Source organism: Oryzias melastigma, linkage group LG18 (genome assembly GCF_002922805.2).
Source record: "Oryzias melastigma strain HK-1 linkage group LG18, ASM292280v2, whole genome shotgun sequence".
Taxonomy (NCBI): Eukaryota; Metazoa; Chordata; class Actinopteri; order Beloniformes; family Adrianichthyidae; genus Oryzias; species Oryzias melastigma.
Genome location: NC_050529.1, coordinates 16,405,348 through 16,423,065, shown reverse-complemented (window position 1 = coordinate 16,423,065; position 17,718 = coordinate 16,405,348). Strand labels below are relative to the sequence as shown.

At 38.2% G+C, this 17,718-nt stretch overlaps 3 protein-coding genes across 4 annotated transcripts in view; 1 reads left to right on the top strand and 2 right to left on the bottom strand.

Annotated features, from left to right (window-relative positions):
* The first annotated feature begins 25 nt into the window (after positions 1 to 25).
* Positions 26 to 3,340, top strand: si:dkey-19b23.8. The gene is made up of 3 exons (XM_024288414.2): positions 26 to 287; positions 1,701 to 2,396; positions 2,473 to 3,340. Exons 1-3 carry the CDS (start codon positions 272 to 274, stop codon positions 2,556 to 2,558), a joined length of 798 nt encoding a protein of 265 aa, XP_024144182.1. The 5' UTR covers positions 26 to 271; the 3' UTR covers positions 2,559 to 3,340.
* Positions 3,341 to 6,090: 2,750 nt separating this feature from the next.
* Positions 6,091 to 10,725, bottom strand: si:dkey-19b23.7. Of its 2 annotated transcripts, XM_024288238.2 has the most exons (8): positions 10,540 to 10,725; positions 10,266 to 10,337; positions 10,115 to 10,186; positions 8,477 to 8,682; positions 6,875 to 6,935; positions 6,624 to 6,789; positions 6,302 to 6,499; positions 6,091 to 6,231 (listed from the first exon to the last, which is right to left on the bottom strand). In XM_024288238.2, exons 1-8 carry the CDS (start codon positions 10,552 to 10,554, stop codon positions 6,134 to 6,136), a joined length of 888 nt encoding a protein of 295 aa, XP_024144006.1. In that variant the 5' UTR covers positions 10,555 to 10,725; the 3' UTR covers positions 6,091 to 6,133. The 2 variants fall into 2 exon arrangements, with proteins under 2 accessions (XP_024144006.1, XP_036072601.1); XM_036216708.1 differs by lacking the exon at positions 10,540 to 10,725 and having other exon boundaries at positions 10,266 to 10,528.
* A 1,076-nt stretch (positions 10,726 to 11,801) lies between these two features.
* Positions 11,802 to 17,718, bottom strand: part of man2b2 (mannosidase, alpha, class 2B, member 2) — a 12,538-nt gene continuing 6,621 nt past the window's right edge. The window contains exons 10-19 of the mRNA XM_024288689.2: positions 17,049 to 17,185; positions 16,707 to 16,969; positions 15,977 to 16,168; positions 15,675 to 15,912; positions 13,876 to 13,986; positions 13,545 to 13,737; positions 12,485 to 12,628; positions 12,299 to 12,411; positions 12,111 to 12,228; positions 11,802 to 12,034 (exon numbers count right to left, since the gene is read on the bottom strand). Coding sequence (XP_024144457.1) covers positions 11,934 to 12,034; positions 12,111 to 12,228; positions 12,299 to 12,411; positions 12,485 to 12,628; positions 13,545 to 13,737; positions 13,876 to 13,986; positions 15,675 to 15,912; positions 15,977 to 16,168; positions 16,707 to 16,969; positions 17,049 to 17,185 — 1,610 coding nt within the window. The 3' untranslated portion in view covers positions 11,802 to 11,933. The remainder of the gene's footprint in view (positions 12,035 to 12,110; positions 12,229 to 12,298; positions 12,412 to 12,484; positions 12,629 to 13,544; positions 13,738 to 13,875; positions 13,987 to 15,674; positions 15,913 to 15,976; positions 16,169 to 16,706; positions 16,970 to 17,048; positions 17,186 to 17,718) is intronic.

Sequence of the window (17,718 nt, the reverse complement as noted above, 5' to 3'; positions counted from 1 at the left end):
TGGTTTAAAACCGACTCCCCCACGCGCGCTCTCTGATTCATTGACTCGACCGTCACGCTGTCGTAGGGTTTGCGTCCGAGCAGCCGCGTGCTCTTATAAGCCAGACGCCTCAGTCTTCTAGACTCGTTTTGTTTTATTTTATTTTATTAGACGCTCGCGGGACGGTCGGCAGCTTTTAGCCAGGCTTTGATGTTTGCTAGCCCGGTGACTTTTTGGAAAGCTGCCCCTCAGATATCACCAGTGACGTGACGCGCGCGAGGACGTCGTTTGCATGAAACTGCGGCCAGGTGAGAATAAAACTGCAAAATATGTGTCCTCTGTACAGCCTTAGAAAAAAAAACTAATTTTGTAAACTTTAACGTCAATTATTGGCGCATATGAACAAAAACCTGGAAAATGTGTAACTTTTTGTTGCACCAAGGTGAAGGTTGAACGTTATTTTTAATAGTTTTTCATGATTGACACATTTTTTTGTACTTTTTGAGGTCTGGAATTAATTAGAGAGCAAAATTTTGATGCTTAGGACTTTCTTCACATTTGTATTTTTTTTTAACTTCTTATATTTGTATTTTTTTATTGTTGTTTATTTTCAGTTTGTGCTTGAAAAAATGATTTTTACCGGCTTTAATATAAGTTTAAAAGACTTATCCAGCCCTTTATGTGTGTATTGTCTTTGTTTTTTGTCCTTATAATCATTTATTTGATAAAAGGGTAAAAACATAGATTTATATTGTGTCAAACACAATACAAGGGCTGAGTAATGTTCCTATGCAGATTAGAAACCGTTGCTCTGTCCTTTAGACGCACAGTCCTGCATTAGATGCTGCTCCAGGAAACACTTTATGTTCAGAGTGCATAGTATTAGTTTAGCTGCGTCACTATGCAAATGTAAACCAAATCAGATATATGTTTTATCACAGAATGACGAAGAGAGCTGTTTGTTTTTGCATGAAATTATCTTAATACTTTTCCTTTTTTCTTTTTGACCTAAGCAGACTGTAAGTGCTTGATGTGTCGCAGTGACACGCTGTCAAAAGCACGCCATTGTTTGTAGGAGAAATATTTAGGGGGATGTGAGGGGTGGCGTGGAGCCGTTTCCTGTGCAGGATTTTCTCCAACAATGGTGTCGGGGCTCTGAGCCGTCGCTGGTGCGCTCTGAGAGGCTTTTCGGATGGGAGCGTAGGATGTTTGGAAGAAAGCGACGGGAAAAAATACAAGGAGTTTGAAACAATGGGGAGAACAGGCGGTTAAAGGCTGGGAGACAATGGGAGGCCAGATATGGTTTCATAACTCGGAAAGAAGGCCGAGTAGTGGAGTGTCCACCCTGAGACAAGTAGGTCGCAGTCTGTGTGATGCTCACCTTTTCTAGTGTTTTGCTCCCCTAGGGATGGAAGAAAAACTGTAAGGTGTTTGACAACTGATGGAACTTTAACTCGTCATTTTGTCACTGCCGTATCTTTCCAGTTGTTTTTGGCTTGCTTCCAGCCCTCTTAAGGCGTGAGGTTGCAACCAAACAAGCGTGTCTGTGAATTTTTATGAGCAGCCGTCTGCAGGACTTCTTAAATGTATCACCGAACCTGTTCTGGGTCCTGCCTCAGTGTGACTTGCATTTCTAAGCGCTCGAAGGATTGCTGCCTGGAAGCACTCTAATTACCTCAGTGATGGAAGATTTCCTTACTTTCTTTTTTTTTTGTTTTTAGATAAAAGCGGCGGGCCAATGACTGGAACGACCTCCGAAGACCATAGCTCAGCAGGAGCGGTCAGCCCTCAGCAGGTTTCCTCTAAACCCAGCTCCAAGCACACCATGTCTCTCAGCAGCTTCCAGCTCATGCAGACCATTAAGAACTCTCCGGCTGCTTTCCGACGGCGGTTCGGCCGCGACCGGACAGAATCGCTGTCCCACGGCGACCCTCTGTTTAAAGTCCACTACCTTGGCACGGAGAAGATCTTCTCTCTGGATCGAGAGCAAGCCCAGGACGCTATCGCACACTTGCTGGAAGGTATCGCCAACGGGAAGAAGCTGAGCAAAGATCACGCGCTGGTAGTGCGGCCGCGATACGTCGAGGTCAAGGAGCTGAGCACGGGCCGGCAGCTCACCAAGACGTACCTGCAGGACATCGCGTACTGCGCGGCGGACGCCAACCGGCCCAACGTCTTCTTGTACATCTGCAAGCACCAAGGCCAGCAGCTGCAGTGTCGGGTGTTCTGGTGCAGCCGGGCGGAGCGGGCGCGGGACATGACGGCGTGCTTGGCGCGCTCCTTCCAGCGGGCGCTGAGCGACTGGCAGCAGGACGGCTCGGCCACGCTGACGCCGGGGGAGGCGAGGGCAAAACTGGTGGAGGAGTCGACCCGTTCTCCTTCCAAGAGCTCCACGCTGCCCGCCAGTTTGGGGAAAGGTGAGACCAAAACATTTTTCAATTAATGTCGGTTAATTCATCGGCTTCAATCACTAACTTTATGGTTTCTCTGCAGTTCGCTGGAAGAGAAGAGGCTCTGCATCTCGAAGCCCAATGAGGACCATCACCAGAAGAGGCTCCGCCTCCAATAACTGGAACTGAACCCCCCTTACGTCAGCCTAAGCGATCAAAGAGAGGACTGCTAAGGCCTACTTTTGCCAAGTGGCATAAAATGCTGCAAAAAAGCATAACTGGAAAATGAAGTTGGGATTCTTCTGAAGCTTCATGTAGCTGCAGATCATGACTGCTGCTGTCAACGCTGTGCCATTGAAACTCTGTTCAAACAAACACGAGACTCACGAGAACAAAGCCCCCAACATCGGACGAAGGCGTGTGCGTGCAAACTTGACTAGTTTTAGGCACTTTCTGAGCGGTGCCTTTATGATCATCCAGCTTTAAAGATCTTTTAATTTCTGTGAAATGTATTTGGGGTCTGGACATCGTAGCTGCAATAAACCGGCTCCACATGAATCTGCAGTGTTGCTTAAAATGCATGAAAAACAACCGATCGCATTTTAAATTAGTAGTATTTGTTTGGGGAAAGCTGCCGGGACTCGTCGCTGTTTCCGTGCAAAACCAGGAACAAAGTGTTCTTTTTTTTTTAGCCTCTGTGGGGAATGTGCAGCCGTGCACCTGCATTCCAAACGCCAACTCCAGGAATGTCTTCATTCTTCACCCAGCGGGCCAACTCCAGTCACTTCCTCTTTATTTGATTTTATTTTGTAATATTGCTTCATAAAACGACAGAACCACACCTCTGATCATTTCACACCAAGTTTACAAATTCGAAGCTATTTATCTTTTTCTGTTTCGGACCAAAGCTAAAAACAACATATTTTAGTTTATTTTGACTGCAAAATTTTCTTTGCATGTCAGTATTTTTATTTTTATTTTACAAATGGCAAAACCCGAATGTCAGAAGATTGGGGGTGTTCCTCTGCCTGCTTTTAGGATGTATTTTATCAATGTACTGTTTTATGTTATACCTATTTAAACTGAAAATGTATTTTAAGAATTATTAAAACTTTTTTTTTAATATAAAGTTTGTGGGTAAGTCTGCAACCTGCTTGAACTCGCTGCTTTCACTCTGAGTAATGATCTCGTCTGCTGACTGGAAGGCTTCATTTTTCAAATGTTATATTTGGCCTGAAGTAAACACACTTCTTGTCTTTAATGCTGTAGGAGTGGAGAGGAGGCAAAGCTATTACAGGTCCTATGACTTATGATTATTCATGTGACTACATTCCCAGGACTTTATTTTTTTCTTTATACAACTTGTTCTCTAAAGCATCTTATAAAACAGGTTTTAAATTTGTTTGAACATTTACATTTCAAAGTCATAAATCTGGTTTAAGATTGAGGCTATTCATTCACTAACCTGGAACAGTGACTGAATGTGAGAACTGGACTGGGCAAGTGTGATGTCACCCATAGAAATGACTTAATTCAGGATCTAATGACATGAATTCAATTAGACGGACATGTTGGAACCAGAAATCGTCAGTAAGAAGTGATTGGTCTGAGTCATTTCTCTCACCAATCAGGAGTGAGCTTGTTGGAATCTGTTAGACGCCTCCAATGTTTGATGTGGAGGCTGGCCAGTGATTGTATAAAAGAACTGGACTGGGTGAGTTGGATATCACCCATCGAAAATGGCGTACTTTTGAAAAAGTCAAAGTTGCCAATTTTTTTTCTGATACGGAGGCCACCATATTGAAGATGGTGACAGATGGACTGTAACTAGTGATTATCCCGAGTTATTCTTAATAATTGTTTCTATAGCAACCAGGATCCAATCAGGAGGGCAAAATACACACACTCCTACCACTTGACCTTTGGCTACACAAAATCTCACAATCGAACATTCAATCAGAACACATACTTTCATAGGATTCTAATTGATCAGTTTATACTTTGAATAACTTGTACAACACAAAATAAGGAGAAATAATAGAAATATTTAAGAGCATGTTAAAAAAGTATCAAAGCAAGAACGGTTATTTTAACACAAAGAATAAAAACAGTAAAAGCTGTTTATTTCTTAATAGAGGTCTATGGGATTTTGGCTTATGGAACACAAGGGGGGAGGGGCCACTCAGTCCAGTTCTCGTATATAGTCAATTGTAGCGTCAAATTTGCAGATCAAAAAGCTAGTATGTTTTGGAATTGCTAGGTCACTGTACAGTGTTTGGCGCCAAACATTGTACATATCACGAAAAAATGGGGTTTAAATAGACTACATTTCATTGGAACCAGAAGAAGACATTTTTAATGGATGACATCACACTCACTTAATCCAGTTCTCATATAAAGTGGAAACTATGAATCCACTGTGTTCTGACGATGAAAATAGTGCTCTATATAGTGTGTTCGCCATTTTGTAGTGCTGTCTGAATCTACTATGTCAGAATTTCCACCTTAATCTCTAACTACTAAAAAACTATAAAGTGCCCTGGATTTTAAAAACAATTTGGACCCCATGATCACTACTTTTATTTTGTTTCTCTAAACGCTGGTTATTACATCACCAAATTGAATTAATTCAAATATTTCTTGGCGTCTATTTGTGACTCAACTGTGTTCTGATGATGAAAATGTGGATGGTTTATTAAAAAATTATATTTAAACACTTTTTTCGCAAACATTTTTCGACTGGAATCTAATGGGGTCTATATTCGCTTATGTAGTTAGCATTGATTTACACTGGTTTTTGCAAAGACTTCTGGGAAATTTCTAGTGCGCTTGATTTTGGAATTGTAGATTTGGACACCACTAGAAAATGGCGAACGCACTACATAGAGAGTAGGGAAGGAATTCTAACATAGCCTACAATTCTAAAATTGCGTGCCCTAGAAATTTCCCAGAATTCTCTGCTTGCCAGATTAAGGAATATGGACCACAACGCATTGCGTAAAAAAAAATCAATGTAGATTCGTAAATAGTTGTAAAACACTTGCATTGATTAGGTTTTCGCTTTGTGAAATTGGTGACGTCATAGTAAGATTTTTAATTTTGAATAAAATAAAAAATAAATAAATAAAAAGAAGTGAACATAGTTATGGAGTCTGGAAAGAGCCAAATTGAAATAAATATGTACACCATTAAATAAATAAATAAATGTGTCATTAATTACTTAAAAGTGGCAATAAATAAATAAATGTTGAAATAAATGTGGCATTAAAATATTAAAATGGAACATTTAAGTATTTAATGACATATTTATTTATTTCACTGTCCCTTGTAGGTTAAAAGAGCCAAATTGAAATAAATACATTTAATATGAAATAATTAATGACACATTTATTTATTTATTTAATGGTGTATATATTTATTTCATTTTGGCTCTTTCAAGACTCCATACATAGTGTCCAAAATGCTTTTAAAATCCAGGGTACTAGATGGTCCCACGCTTTATAGTTTTTTTGTAGTTATTAGTTATGGAGGGAATTCAGACATAGCCTAACATACATTTTGTAAAATGATGAATCATTTAGACGCAATGCATTGTGGTCTATTTTCGCCAATAATTTCGCCAAGCATTGATGGACACTAGTTTTTTGCAGAAACTTAAGGAAATTTCTAGGGCACTGGATTTTGGGATTGTAGATCGGACACGACACAATTAGTGAAAGAATTCGGATATAGCCTAAGATTTTATGTGGGGGATGGGTAGAATTTCATCTGGAAGAGTCGTTCGTCGTGGGGTTGCCGAGTCGCCGCAGCTCCAGCAGCGATTGGACATGCAGACGCCTCAGAGGCTTCACCTCCTCCACCACTAGAACGAGAGTTTCACAGTCAGTAAACCGTGCAACTCAACGGCGCCACCTGCTGACACACAGACTCACCTTTGTCGTAGTGCAGCTGGTCTCGGTCCCCGTACACCACGTACGTCTCCAGGAAGCTCATCAGAGCTCCCGTCACGAAGAAGCGGTCGGGCAGGGGGAGGCTTTTGACGTAGCGCATGTCCAGCGCAAAGGGGTTGGACGGGGAGGGAACGGTGCAAAGACTAACCAGCTCACTGACCATGTCCCACACGCGGATGCCTGGGAATCAAACACCAAGACCAGAGGTCATTTATTTTGGTAACACCTGCAGACAGTCAGTCTTCATCACACACATCTGCAGGTGGTTTATCTGATGATCTTGATTCACACATCGTCTTCATACCTCGAGTCTGCCAGTCTGTGATGGACTTGAGCTTCATGGGCGTGTCCTTAACCATCGAGTCGGTGCCGCCGATGTTGACCAGGCGCTCGTGGTTGGAGCGAATCCAAGCGTAGGGGCGTCCATATTTGACATAGCCAGCCAATAGAAACAGAGTGCAGTTCACCTCCTGGAAGAAGGAAAGAAATGGATCTAATCCACTTAAAACAAAACAAAAAACAAAGAAAAGAACGATTCGTCTCGACTGAACTTACTGGTACGGCTATTTCTCTTTCACTGGGAGATGCAGGAAGTAGATGCTCTTCACTGGATTCTCTGGGAAAACAGAAATAATGTGTTTTTTACTGATAAATCTTTTGCTCGTATTTAAGTCTAAATGTTTCTAAATGCAGCAAAAAAGCTCTATAAAAACAAATCATTTGGTCTATTTATTAGATTTTTGCCTATTTGTAGGTAGGTTTTCAAAATAAAAGCAGCTTTCATTTTTTAAAGGATTAAAAAAGTGACTCACTTTGATGTTTTATGTAAATGCAAATTATTCTTTGTTGAAAAATGATCACTTTTACTCTTTTTTTATTTAGTCATATAAGAATCATAAAAAATAGCAGGAAAAATAGCTTCTCATTTTTATTTATTTATTTTTTGCTTCAAATTTAAAATAATGAACTGAGGATACATGTAACAGCAAATTTAACAAAGAATTTCAAAATAAAATCAAAATTTTAAATGTTTAGAAATGACAGTACGCTTTTCTCCGCCTGATGATTTTTTGTTTACAAAAACAAGCTTTTTTTGAGAATAGGCTTTGAGATTATATGAGAATAGGCTTTGAGATTATATTCCAGAACATTTTTTACCTAAATCTTTGGTGTATTTATCTTTAGAATTACAAATTTTACATTTTATCCTAAAAATAGATAATAATGAGAACAGGAAAAAATGAAAAAAGTACTTATTTATTTATCAAGCTCCTTAAAATTAACAGATTTCTAACTTTATATTTTTAAAAAATATATATTTTTCCACAATATTTTACATAGTTCACTTGAACTAAAAAAAAAAGTTAAAGAAGTTGTTACAAATTTGTAGCTCAAGGTGATGATTACATAATGGTGCTTTAATATATATTTTTAGATTAATTGTTAGAAACAACTTTAAAACATACACAAGAATTGTTGAAGTTTTAGTAATTTTTTACATTTTATATATATATATATATATATTTTTTTTTTTTTACTTTTGGAAGAAAATGTCACAACTAAAACGAGAACATTCATTCTATTCTGTCATTTTTTTCTTTTTGTGTCCAAAACGTAAATAAATAACAAAATAAATAAGTAAAATAATATATATATACATATATGTATAATATTACTTTTGAGATTCATGATATCAGCTTGATCAGATTGTAGTTTTACTAAAGAAAAAGGCTCTTGTGTTCCTGTTGTTTTTACTTTATTCTGAAAGGTTATGAAACAAATTACATTGAAACGTCTATATTATCATAATCCATATAGATTGCTTATTTCATTAAAATTAAAAACTGCTCTGCAAATATTTTTTATAAGTTCATCACTTCCTGTTTAATTTCTGTTTTAATCTAAATAATGGTGCACTTTAACCAGAAAATGTAGCTGCATTTTATTTTGAAAAGCCACCTCAATTTATCAATATTAACATTTTTATCCTACATGACATGAAGTGACCAATGGTTTCTGGGTATTTGAATGATTAGTCCATCTCTGTGCTTCCTTATTTTAAACTTGACACTCCACCTTACCGACACCAAACCCCAGAAAGCCGGCTACACTGGTGGCGGCGGTGGGATCCAACTGCTACACAGTCGTGTTAGTCACCTGGAAGTCTGAGGGTGTTTCTTGGGGTGCTGGTGAGACTGGGGGTCTTGTGGCCCCTCAGGATCTCCAGGTAAGGGGGAGCTGCTCCTGCTGGCCAGGCTGGGGGAGCTGCTGCTGGGAGAGACGTCACTGCTGTTCAAGCTGCTGGAGGAGGAGGAGGAGCGTGAGGAGGCTCTGGACACCACAAATCCAGGAGAGCGACAACTCTGCAAAAAGAGGGTGGAAGTCAAGGTACGGTGGCCCTGAAGTACAAATCACATCGACTCGCGCAAAAACTTTTTAACGATCATTATTAAGGCAAAACTAATAATAAAACAACTACATTGAATTTTAGAAATCATAGCAAAAATTCAAGAAAGTAAACACATAAAAAAAGAAAATAATTTCCAGAAATTAAAATTATGTTTAAAAGGAAACATAACAAGTGACCAGAAAAGGTAGGTACTATGGGACGTCGCTGATTATGACATTTGACTTTTGATGCATTATTTTATTTTAAACGTGTCTTTAATTTCCACATACTAATAAAAGTTTTATGATTAGTATACTAGATATAACTGGTGTCACTTCATGCCAAATGACTTTGTGCTTGTAATGATGGACAAATGTCAACACAAAGTAGTAGTACCTATTTTACTGGTTTCTTATTGACTCTGTCCGAATTCCCTCCATGATCTCTTAACTACTAAAACAAAATAAAAAATAGTAATAAGTAATTTGGACACCATGCTCACTACTTTTTTTTTCAATGGCAAATGACAGATTTCTTGAAGTGAAAACCTAAAAAGTATGAACATTTTACAGAGACTAAAAAAAAAGAAAAGAAAATTAAGCTTGAAAAGTATCTTACATCTATTTTTTTAATTAATTTTAAATTTTTTTTAAATTACCCCAAAAAATTAAAAGATGTTTAAAAAATGTACAAATTAAAAATATATTTTTCAAAATCTCATGATTTTTTTTTTTGACTTTTTATTTTCTAAAAAAATGTTCAAATGCATCTTTTACTTTTTTGCAGAGATTTGATATTGAAATAGTGGATTTGGACATTTTTTAACATTTAATTTTGATTTCTGGAAAATACTTTTGTTTTCCAAAATCCTTCATTTTTATTTAGTTTTATTTATTTATTTTTATTTTTGTTATGGTTCCTGAAATGTCCTTTTGATGTTTAAAATGTAAGGTTTTTCTTTTGTTTTTTAAGCTGTTTTGCTCTGTTAATTGTGCACTTCAGATAATTTTATTTGAAAATATCTTACATATATGTTTCAAAATCTCATGATATTTTTGACTTTTTATTTTCTAAAAAATGTTCAAATGCAATGTATCTTGATTTATATACCAATCTAGTGAGTATTTTACTTTTTTTGCAGAGATTTGATATTGAAATAGTGGCTTTGGACATTTTTTAACATTTTATTTTGATTTCTGGAAACTACTTTTGTTTTCCAAAATGCTTCATTTTTATTTTGTTTAATTTATTTATTTTTATTTTTGTTATGGTTCCCGAAATGTCATTTTGATGTTTAAAATGCAATGTTTTTTGTTTTTTAAGCTGTTTTGCTCTTTTAATTGTGTACTTTAGGGCCACCGTAGTCATGCCATAAATTATACTTCCTCAGTTTTCTCTAAACTAACCAGATCCTCGTTGACGACGGTCAGCAGTAACTCCTCTTTCCCTCTGAGCCACGGCTGGAAGTATTTAAAACCCTGAGGAGTAACCACAGCAGCAAACGCACTGATGAACTGACTCTGAATAAAGTGTGTGTATAAACGGGGCGGAGCAGACCTGTAATGATCCAAGCAAAGCCAAATCATTCAGAAATTGCTGCAGTTTCCTCTTCTGCTCCCTGTCTCGCTTCTGCAGACATGAAGCAAAACCAATCACATCAATCTGCATCACTGTGTCTTCTGGGAGACATCAGCATCCTCCCTGTATCCTAGCAACGCCTCCTCCCAGCATCCAGCATTCCCATTGTTCCCAGTCACTCCCCTTATTATGGTAAGATGATAAAACATGAGGGAGGAAACAGACAGACAGAAACACCAGAACCAGTACTCACACCTCCACTGCTCATCTTAGCAGGAATCTAACCGGATATCGCTCCTGTGCGGCTGGAGGTCATTGTTAATCCGTCAGGTGATCCAGGGAAAGACTAAATCCGCCCAATTAAACGTCTGCATATGGGTATTTGTTCCGGAAATGTTCGGGTTTGGTCCAGGAATTAGGTTCGTCTGTCTCCGCCAGGCGCCCCTAGTGGCCAAGTTGGAGAACTGCAGCCTAGCTTGAAAGTTGAAAACACATTATGTTGAAAAAACGAATAAAAATCTATTTTTAATCTAATTTAAATTAATCCTGCAAGAAAGCTCCGACCCTATAAACTTCAGAATTTAAATTATTACAATTAGCACATCTTAATTCATTTAGATTTCAACAGAAATTCAGAAAAAGGGAGAAATATTATAAAGCCTTTAGCAAAACGTACTCTTTTATAACCCCAGAGAACCCATTTGGTCAAATTCAAACACAATTATTTATTTATTTAGTTATTTTTAAGTTTTATTTATTTTTCTTTTTGTTTTTTTTCCTTTTATTTTGATTTTTTGACAGCTGCTACCCAAAATGGACAAAAACAAAACAAACAAAAAAGTAAAATTAACTTTGAAAGCCCAGAAGGAAATTGTTCTTATTCCACACAGGAATATGCTTACTAATCTGTACGAAAACTTTATACTTAAAATGTATTTTTAGAGACTAGTTTACTTCCTACAGTACACATCCAGTCTCAAGTTGTCTATACGTAATAATTGTTCTTTTTATACCAGGAAATGTGACTGTGTTTATGTTTTAAGCCAAATGTTTGGCTTTACTTGGCCGTTGTAGCAGTAATTTTATTATTTTGAAGTTATTTTTGTGATAGTGTAGCTGCTAACGTTTAGCATCTTTAGCGCTACGCCTCTCAGTGTTTATTATTGTTTTTTGTAGTTTTTCTTTCAACTTTTTTAACCTTAATGTGATGTAATATTAGAAATGATATATTAACTTAACACCAAAAGTATAAAAAACATAAATTATCATACCTGAACTGTGACAAAGGTGGTTTTTCAATAATAATTGCGGTAGAACTAAATGACTTTTTTTTTTAATTTATTTTTAATACTAATCTTGTGTAAGCAAACCGAAAACCAGCTAAAATGAATATTTCTGCTTTCATATAAGTTGGTTTAGTGATATATTTGTGAATAACATCCACATTTGTAATAAACAGTGTTTACCATGTGAAAGAAATATAGTTTATAAGAAAGAAAAATAGTTTGGAGAAAGTATGACAAAAAAAAATCACTTTATTTTTTTAAATTTACAATCAATTTCAAAAATAAAAGCATGATCTGCAATAAAGTAAAGATGTCTTAGGTGATTCAACAGTGATGATCTTCACAGAAGAAAAGATGAAGCTCAAGCGAGGTTTCTGGAGCTGAAGTGGACAAAAAAGGTTCGGATTTCTTTAGGTGAGATGGTCAAAATGAAATCTTTATGTCCTTGATGAGATTCTTTCTCTAAAAGAAGATAAAAGGAGAAATATGTCACTTCAATATAACCATAAAAACATTATTTTTGTTGTTTTTTCCTCACTTTTTTCATGATCATTTGCGGTTTTCCACTTCCACCTCTTCAGACTGGCGTTCTCCCAGGTTCCTGTTAGAGAACGCTCCTCCAGGATCATCACCTCCCCCATGCCCCGCAGAACTTCCTGTTCATCCAGGAAATGAACCAACAGTCAAAAAAACAAACAAACAAACACATCATGTATTCGTCCGTACCTTTATGTTTATGGTGACTGGCTTTGAGAGTTCCGGATCCTCTCCCTCTTCATATAGATGCATTATTCTCAGCAGAACTCGATCGTAGTCGGGTTCTGGTGGAGCGCCTTTACCTAAAAAGGTGACGGGGATCAGATCAATTAGATCAACCGTTATGAGGTTCTAGTATTTTCCCTCACAGCTCACCTGAGAGTATGTGGCTGAGGTGGATGCTGTGGTTGGAGCTGTAATTCCATCCGAGGACGCTGAGGCTGAGAAGGTGGAGATTAGGCGGGAAAACTACCGGATGTACCGGAGAACCACAACTGGTTTTCTCCTGCCAGGGTTTCCCTGAGAAAGCAGGAAAGGGGAAGTTTCTGAGAAAACTTTATGTCTTTTAACCCCTTTAGCTGCCTGTTCTATCAAACGATGGGAAACATTTAGAAAACATGTTTTTAAAAATATTGTGTATTACTCCCCAAGGTACAGAGCTCCTAAAGAGAAACTAAAGAAAAAAATAGATTAAAAGAAAAAATTGAAATAATAAAAAAAAACATTTCTGGATGCACACCAGATAGTAACCAATTCAATTTTTAGAAAAAAAAATACAGCTACTATCTGGTGTGCACTGGCTACTAACCGGAATTTTATTTTGGTAAAAATTTTAACTAACAAAAGAAAAAAAAAATTGTGGATAGTAACTGGTGCGAATCAGTTAGAAACCACAACATTTTTTTTATTCAATTTTTAGAAAAAAAAATAACGTGACTATCTGGTGTGCACTGGTTACAAATCAGAACTTTGTTTTGGTAAAAATTTAAGAAGCAAAACAAACAACAAAAAAATCTGGATGGTAACAAGTGCGGATCAATTGGTAAGCAAAACATTTTATTTTATTAAATTTTTAGAAAAAAATACAGTTACTATCTGGTGTGCAACTGGTTACAAACCAGAAATTCGTTTTGGCAAAAATTTAAGTAGTTAAAAAAAAACAGTTGCTAATCAATTTTTTCTCTTTTTTTTAACTTTAATTTTCATAAAAATAAATTTCTGGTTAGTAAGCAGAACTATATTTTTTAACTTAATTTTTTCTACAGAGTCCCTAAGTATTTTTAGAAAAAAAAACATTTTTTTCTTTAATTTTTCTTTTTTTTAACTCTTTCCCTTTAGGGGTTCCGTACCAAGGTAATAAGCAGCAGAATTAAAGACATTTTCTGTTGTTTTTTGGGTAGTGAAATGTTAAAGTCCGAGTAAGAGCATGTCTTACGAGGGTTGTCGATGGGCATGACGATGGGCCTGTGCTGCAGCTCTACTGCCTCCCTCTGGTGTAATCTGGAGGTTGCATTCACAGATCCCAGCAGCATCCACAGACTGGGCCTCACCACAGAGCTGTCATTCAGGGTCAGGTTGTAGCCGAGGTTCCACGGTTGGTTGTTCCAGAGCCTCCGATGGAGCATGACCTCAGAGGAAAAACATGCACTGATCGTGATCCACCAATCTTTTCCTAAGTTCTTGAAAATCTATTACTGTTACTGGCAAAGCAATAGAATTTCAACTGATGGATGGATGAGTGAGTATAAAAATGTATTTGTAAGTACCTCTAGTTGTCCGTTGGCTTGACTGGATACTCCATGAGCTCTGTCGCTAAGAAGGACCAGTCCACTCAGTTCATCCTTGATGGAGGCCGTCCGAACCATGGGGAAGTAATTCTGGAATGCACACATTAAAATCATGACAACATTCTAGTACCTTAGTCACAACTGCACTTATGTGTGGATACGGGCTGTCTGTGGGGGTCTGCTCATCGTAGACACTCAATGAGCCCATAGAGCAGGGGTGTCAAACTCTGTCGCACAAGGGGCCAAAATCCAAAACACACTTCAGGTCGCGGGAAAAAACAGAATAAAGATTTATTGAACACTATAAAACTACATTTTTAAAACTGTAACTTTTTAACATAATTATGAACTAGATATATAGCGTTACCTATGATAATGCTAATGTGAATGCTGTAAGCTAAATTTGGCAGCTGAAAATGCTGAAATTAATAGTTCAAAACGCTAAAGGTGGTAGCCAGCTAAAATATTAGCTAAATACCAAATTAGCCTAAAAAAACTAAAAAAAATAAATAAAAAAAGCCTAAATTAGCCAAAACAGTTAGCATGTTGATGAAAAAATAGCTAAACTCCAAAATGGAAAAAAAACTAGAAAAAGCCTAAATTAGCATGTAGCTGAAATATTAGCTAGATTCCAAAATCGCCTAAAAAAATCTTAAAATAGTCCAAAACGCTAGCACAATGTAAATTTTTAAAACTTTCAAACCGTAACTTTTTAACATAATTATGAATAATAAAAAGGCAGGAATATTGTTCCAGAATAAACCAACTTACACCTTAAATAGCTTTCAATATGTTACCCTCCATAAAAATATATTTTGTTAGAAGTTTGAAATGAGCGCAAGATAACATCAGGCCATTAATAACAATAAAATAAAAGGATCTGGAGGGCCGGACAAAATTACCCAGAGGGCCTTGACTTTGACTCGTGTCATAGAGCGAAGATGTTCATGTACATTTTTTTCTAATGGGTATGCTGCAGGCGTATACAAAATTCAAAATTCAAAATGACTGATGGAGGGTTTGGGGTCAAAGGTCACCTGTCAAAATGACTTTGATGGAGGTTTAGGGTCAAAGGTCACCTGTCAAAATGACTTTGATGGAAAGCATATTCCTCATCTCTCTCGCATGTCCTCACAGTTTGAAGAGATTTGGTCTGAAATGTTGAAGCAGTGAAAATCTTGTTTTTCTTTCACAGCTCTGTTCTGATATTTGAAAGACTTTGTCTGAAAGAATTCCATCCCTTATTCATTTCTCCTTTATGATCAATTTTTAAACGTTGGCACTTTCGTGTTTTATAAAAAAAAAATGCTACCCAAACACAACTACTAAATCGGAGTCCCTGATTGGTCAAAGCGCGAAAGCGCCAGAGCCCAAAAGTTGACTTAAAACTTACATATAGCTACCATCCAATCGTGTTCAGGCTATGCAAATGTGTGCAGACCAGAATTTCGGGCCTCCGCTCCAAATCGCGTTTAGCTGCACACGTTTTTAAGTCTGGTCGCAACCTCTACATACAAATCGGACGTTTTTGATCACACGCTCAAAGTTCAATGGGTTGAACATCGAACAAACGCAGCGCTGCTTTTCAAAACACCTCCTTGTCCAGTGTGAACACCACCGGCTGGACGCGCAATCATAAAACCGAGTACAGAGCGTTCTTGAACGCACCACACGATGCCGGTGTGAATGCACTTTCAGACTTTTCATTAGAAGCGGTTGCTGAAACGCGTGTTTCCGAACATATCATGAGAATACGCTTGTTTTTCTCAGAAACCCACTCTTGCTAAAGTGTTGTTCTGGAACTTCCTGTAGGTTCTCTTCATCATCTGGAAGCCGTTGTCGTCTGTGTACAGGGTCTTGTTGTTCTTCAGAGAGGTGCTGGTCCTCAGCACCACCTCTGTGTTGAGCTGGAGGGGTCCCAGAGAGTACGTCTGCTGCAGTCTGTGACAGGGAAGGCTGGAAAACTCTGGGACGACAGTGGTGATGAAGTAGGCGTAGTCCGAGTCATTTTCTCCTCTAGAAGAGAATGAAAAGACAGTAGAAGGAAGCAAACTGAACCTGAATTAATGTTTTTACTAACCTGTAGAAGTACTGTCTAATCTCAGTGACGATCTGTCCGGGGATTATCTGCATTTCCACTGCTTGGTAAGCTCTCACAGCGGAACCGTTGGCGCTGAAGATGTAGTTATCAGAGATGGGTCCCGCGTTCACGTCTCCATTGGCGAGGTACTCCCAGAAATCCTGTGTCATCCTCACTCGGCGTTTTGTTGGACTGTGGAAGCAAATATTAAAGTCTTTAAAGTCAGACTCTAATCATCTTTTGATCTGTTGTAAAAGTGTTCCCAGTGCTCTTCCAGTTATGCCTTTTCTAGCCAAAATTTAAAGGCTAGGACATAGTTTCTGCATGGCAGCAGGAGTTCATTAGAAATTTGGTTCTTGATAAGTTTCTCACCAGGCTCGGAAACTCGCATTCGAGTGTCCACTTTAATTGAAGTCTATGCAAAAGCACATAAATGCAAGTTTTAGGCTTCAAAACCCTTGCTTTCACACAGTTTTTAAAGTCTGTTCTTAGACTCAACGTACAAATTGTTTGCGTACACGCCAAAAGTTAAAGCAGCTGAACTTTGACCAACTGGGGACTTGGATTTGGTCAAGATGTCAGGGTAGCGTCCTTTTCAAAACACCTTTGAAATTGATTTTGAAGATTTGCGTGATTTGTACCGCCAACATCAGATCCTCAATTTGAAGAAAACCTCAACTTTCCTCATCAGAGTGGCTCTTTAAATCAACCGCCGAGTCCTCCGGCTGACCTGTACAGGTGAGTGATGCTGTGCAGCAGGTTGGTTTCCTGGTCAAACATCAGTTTGTAGCACTGGTTCAGAACAGGCAGACGCAGCCTTCCGGTTCTCGTCCAGTCCTTCACTCTGCGCCGCTCAAAAACAACCGTCTTTCCTTCGTACGTGTGGGCAGACTTCCCAGAGAACCGGATCAGGTACTTCCTGTGCTGCAGGCCACCCAGCTTCACCACCACGAAAAGGTCGTATGACACGTTGGACTGCGCCGACCGTTGAATCTTCAGTGGAGAGGACATTGTCTTTACAACCAATCTCATTTTTTCTTTTATCGAAGGGTTTGTGTCGGTCAGGACTCACCTGCGCAGGAACTGGCTGTCCTTCGTCATCGAAGACGGCCGCGCCCGCAAGCTTGACGGTGAGGTTCACCACAGTGGTGATGTTCCACGCTAACGGGTTGTAAATGATGACGTGTTGCTCCAGAGGCTGATCAACATCTGGATGGAAAAAAAACAAAAGCGGAGAGTCCATGTTCAGTTTTTAGGGGAAAGAAATCACAAAATTGTACAATTTATTTCTGGACTGCAGGAACCATTTTTTTGGTCGTAATTCCTCGTTCCTACTTCACCTTAAAGGGTGACCAAACCCTAAATCAATTTTTTTTGGCTGTTGATCTCTATAAATTGGGCTTTAAAAGCACCGTCTGATGGTTACTCTCACATTTTTGACAAATTAAAATAAAATAGCTTAATTCTTGAAAATAAAGGCAAAACCCATCTGTGTGCTGCCCCCTACAGGTTGAATGGAGATATTGCAGTTACATTTTGTGATTGGTCGAACCCTGTAAGTTTCAGAAGTTTGACATCATTATTAGCAGCTCCAGTAATGATAACAGCCCAGCCCCCAAGCCCCGCCCCTATGACTGGATTTTCAAATTTCGGCTGTGGGTGGAGTCAGCTTCCAACTTCCCTGTTTGGTTACCCTTTGAAGTGAAAATTTTGCCTCCCAACATACTCTTAAACTCATCAAA

What these genes read in the sequence shown, in the direction of transcription:
- si:dkey-19b23.8 (XM_024288414.2), top strand. An exon ending in GCCCGCCAGTTTGGGGAAAG is followed by an intron (nt 2,397 to 2,472) that starts GTGAGACCAAAA and finishes GTTTCTCTGCAG; the next exon opens with TTCGCTGGAAGAGAAGAGGC.
- si:dkey-19b23.7 (XM_036216708.1), bottom strand. Translation starts at nt 10,376, where the DNA reads ATGCAGATTGATGTGATTGGTTTTGCTTCATGTCTGCAGAAGCGAGAC. An exon ending in CTTTGCTTGGATCATTACAG is followed by an intron (nt 10,187 to 10,265) that starts GTCTGCTCCGCC and finishes GTTACTCCTCAG; the next exon opens with GGTTTTAAATACTTCCAGCC. An exon ending in AAAGAGAAATAGCCGTACCA is followed by an intron (nt 6,790 to 6,874) that starts GTAAGTTCAGTC and finishes TCCTTCTTCCAG; the next exon opens with GAGGTGAACTGCACTCTGTT.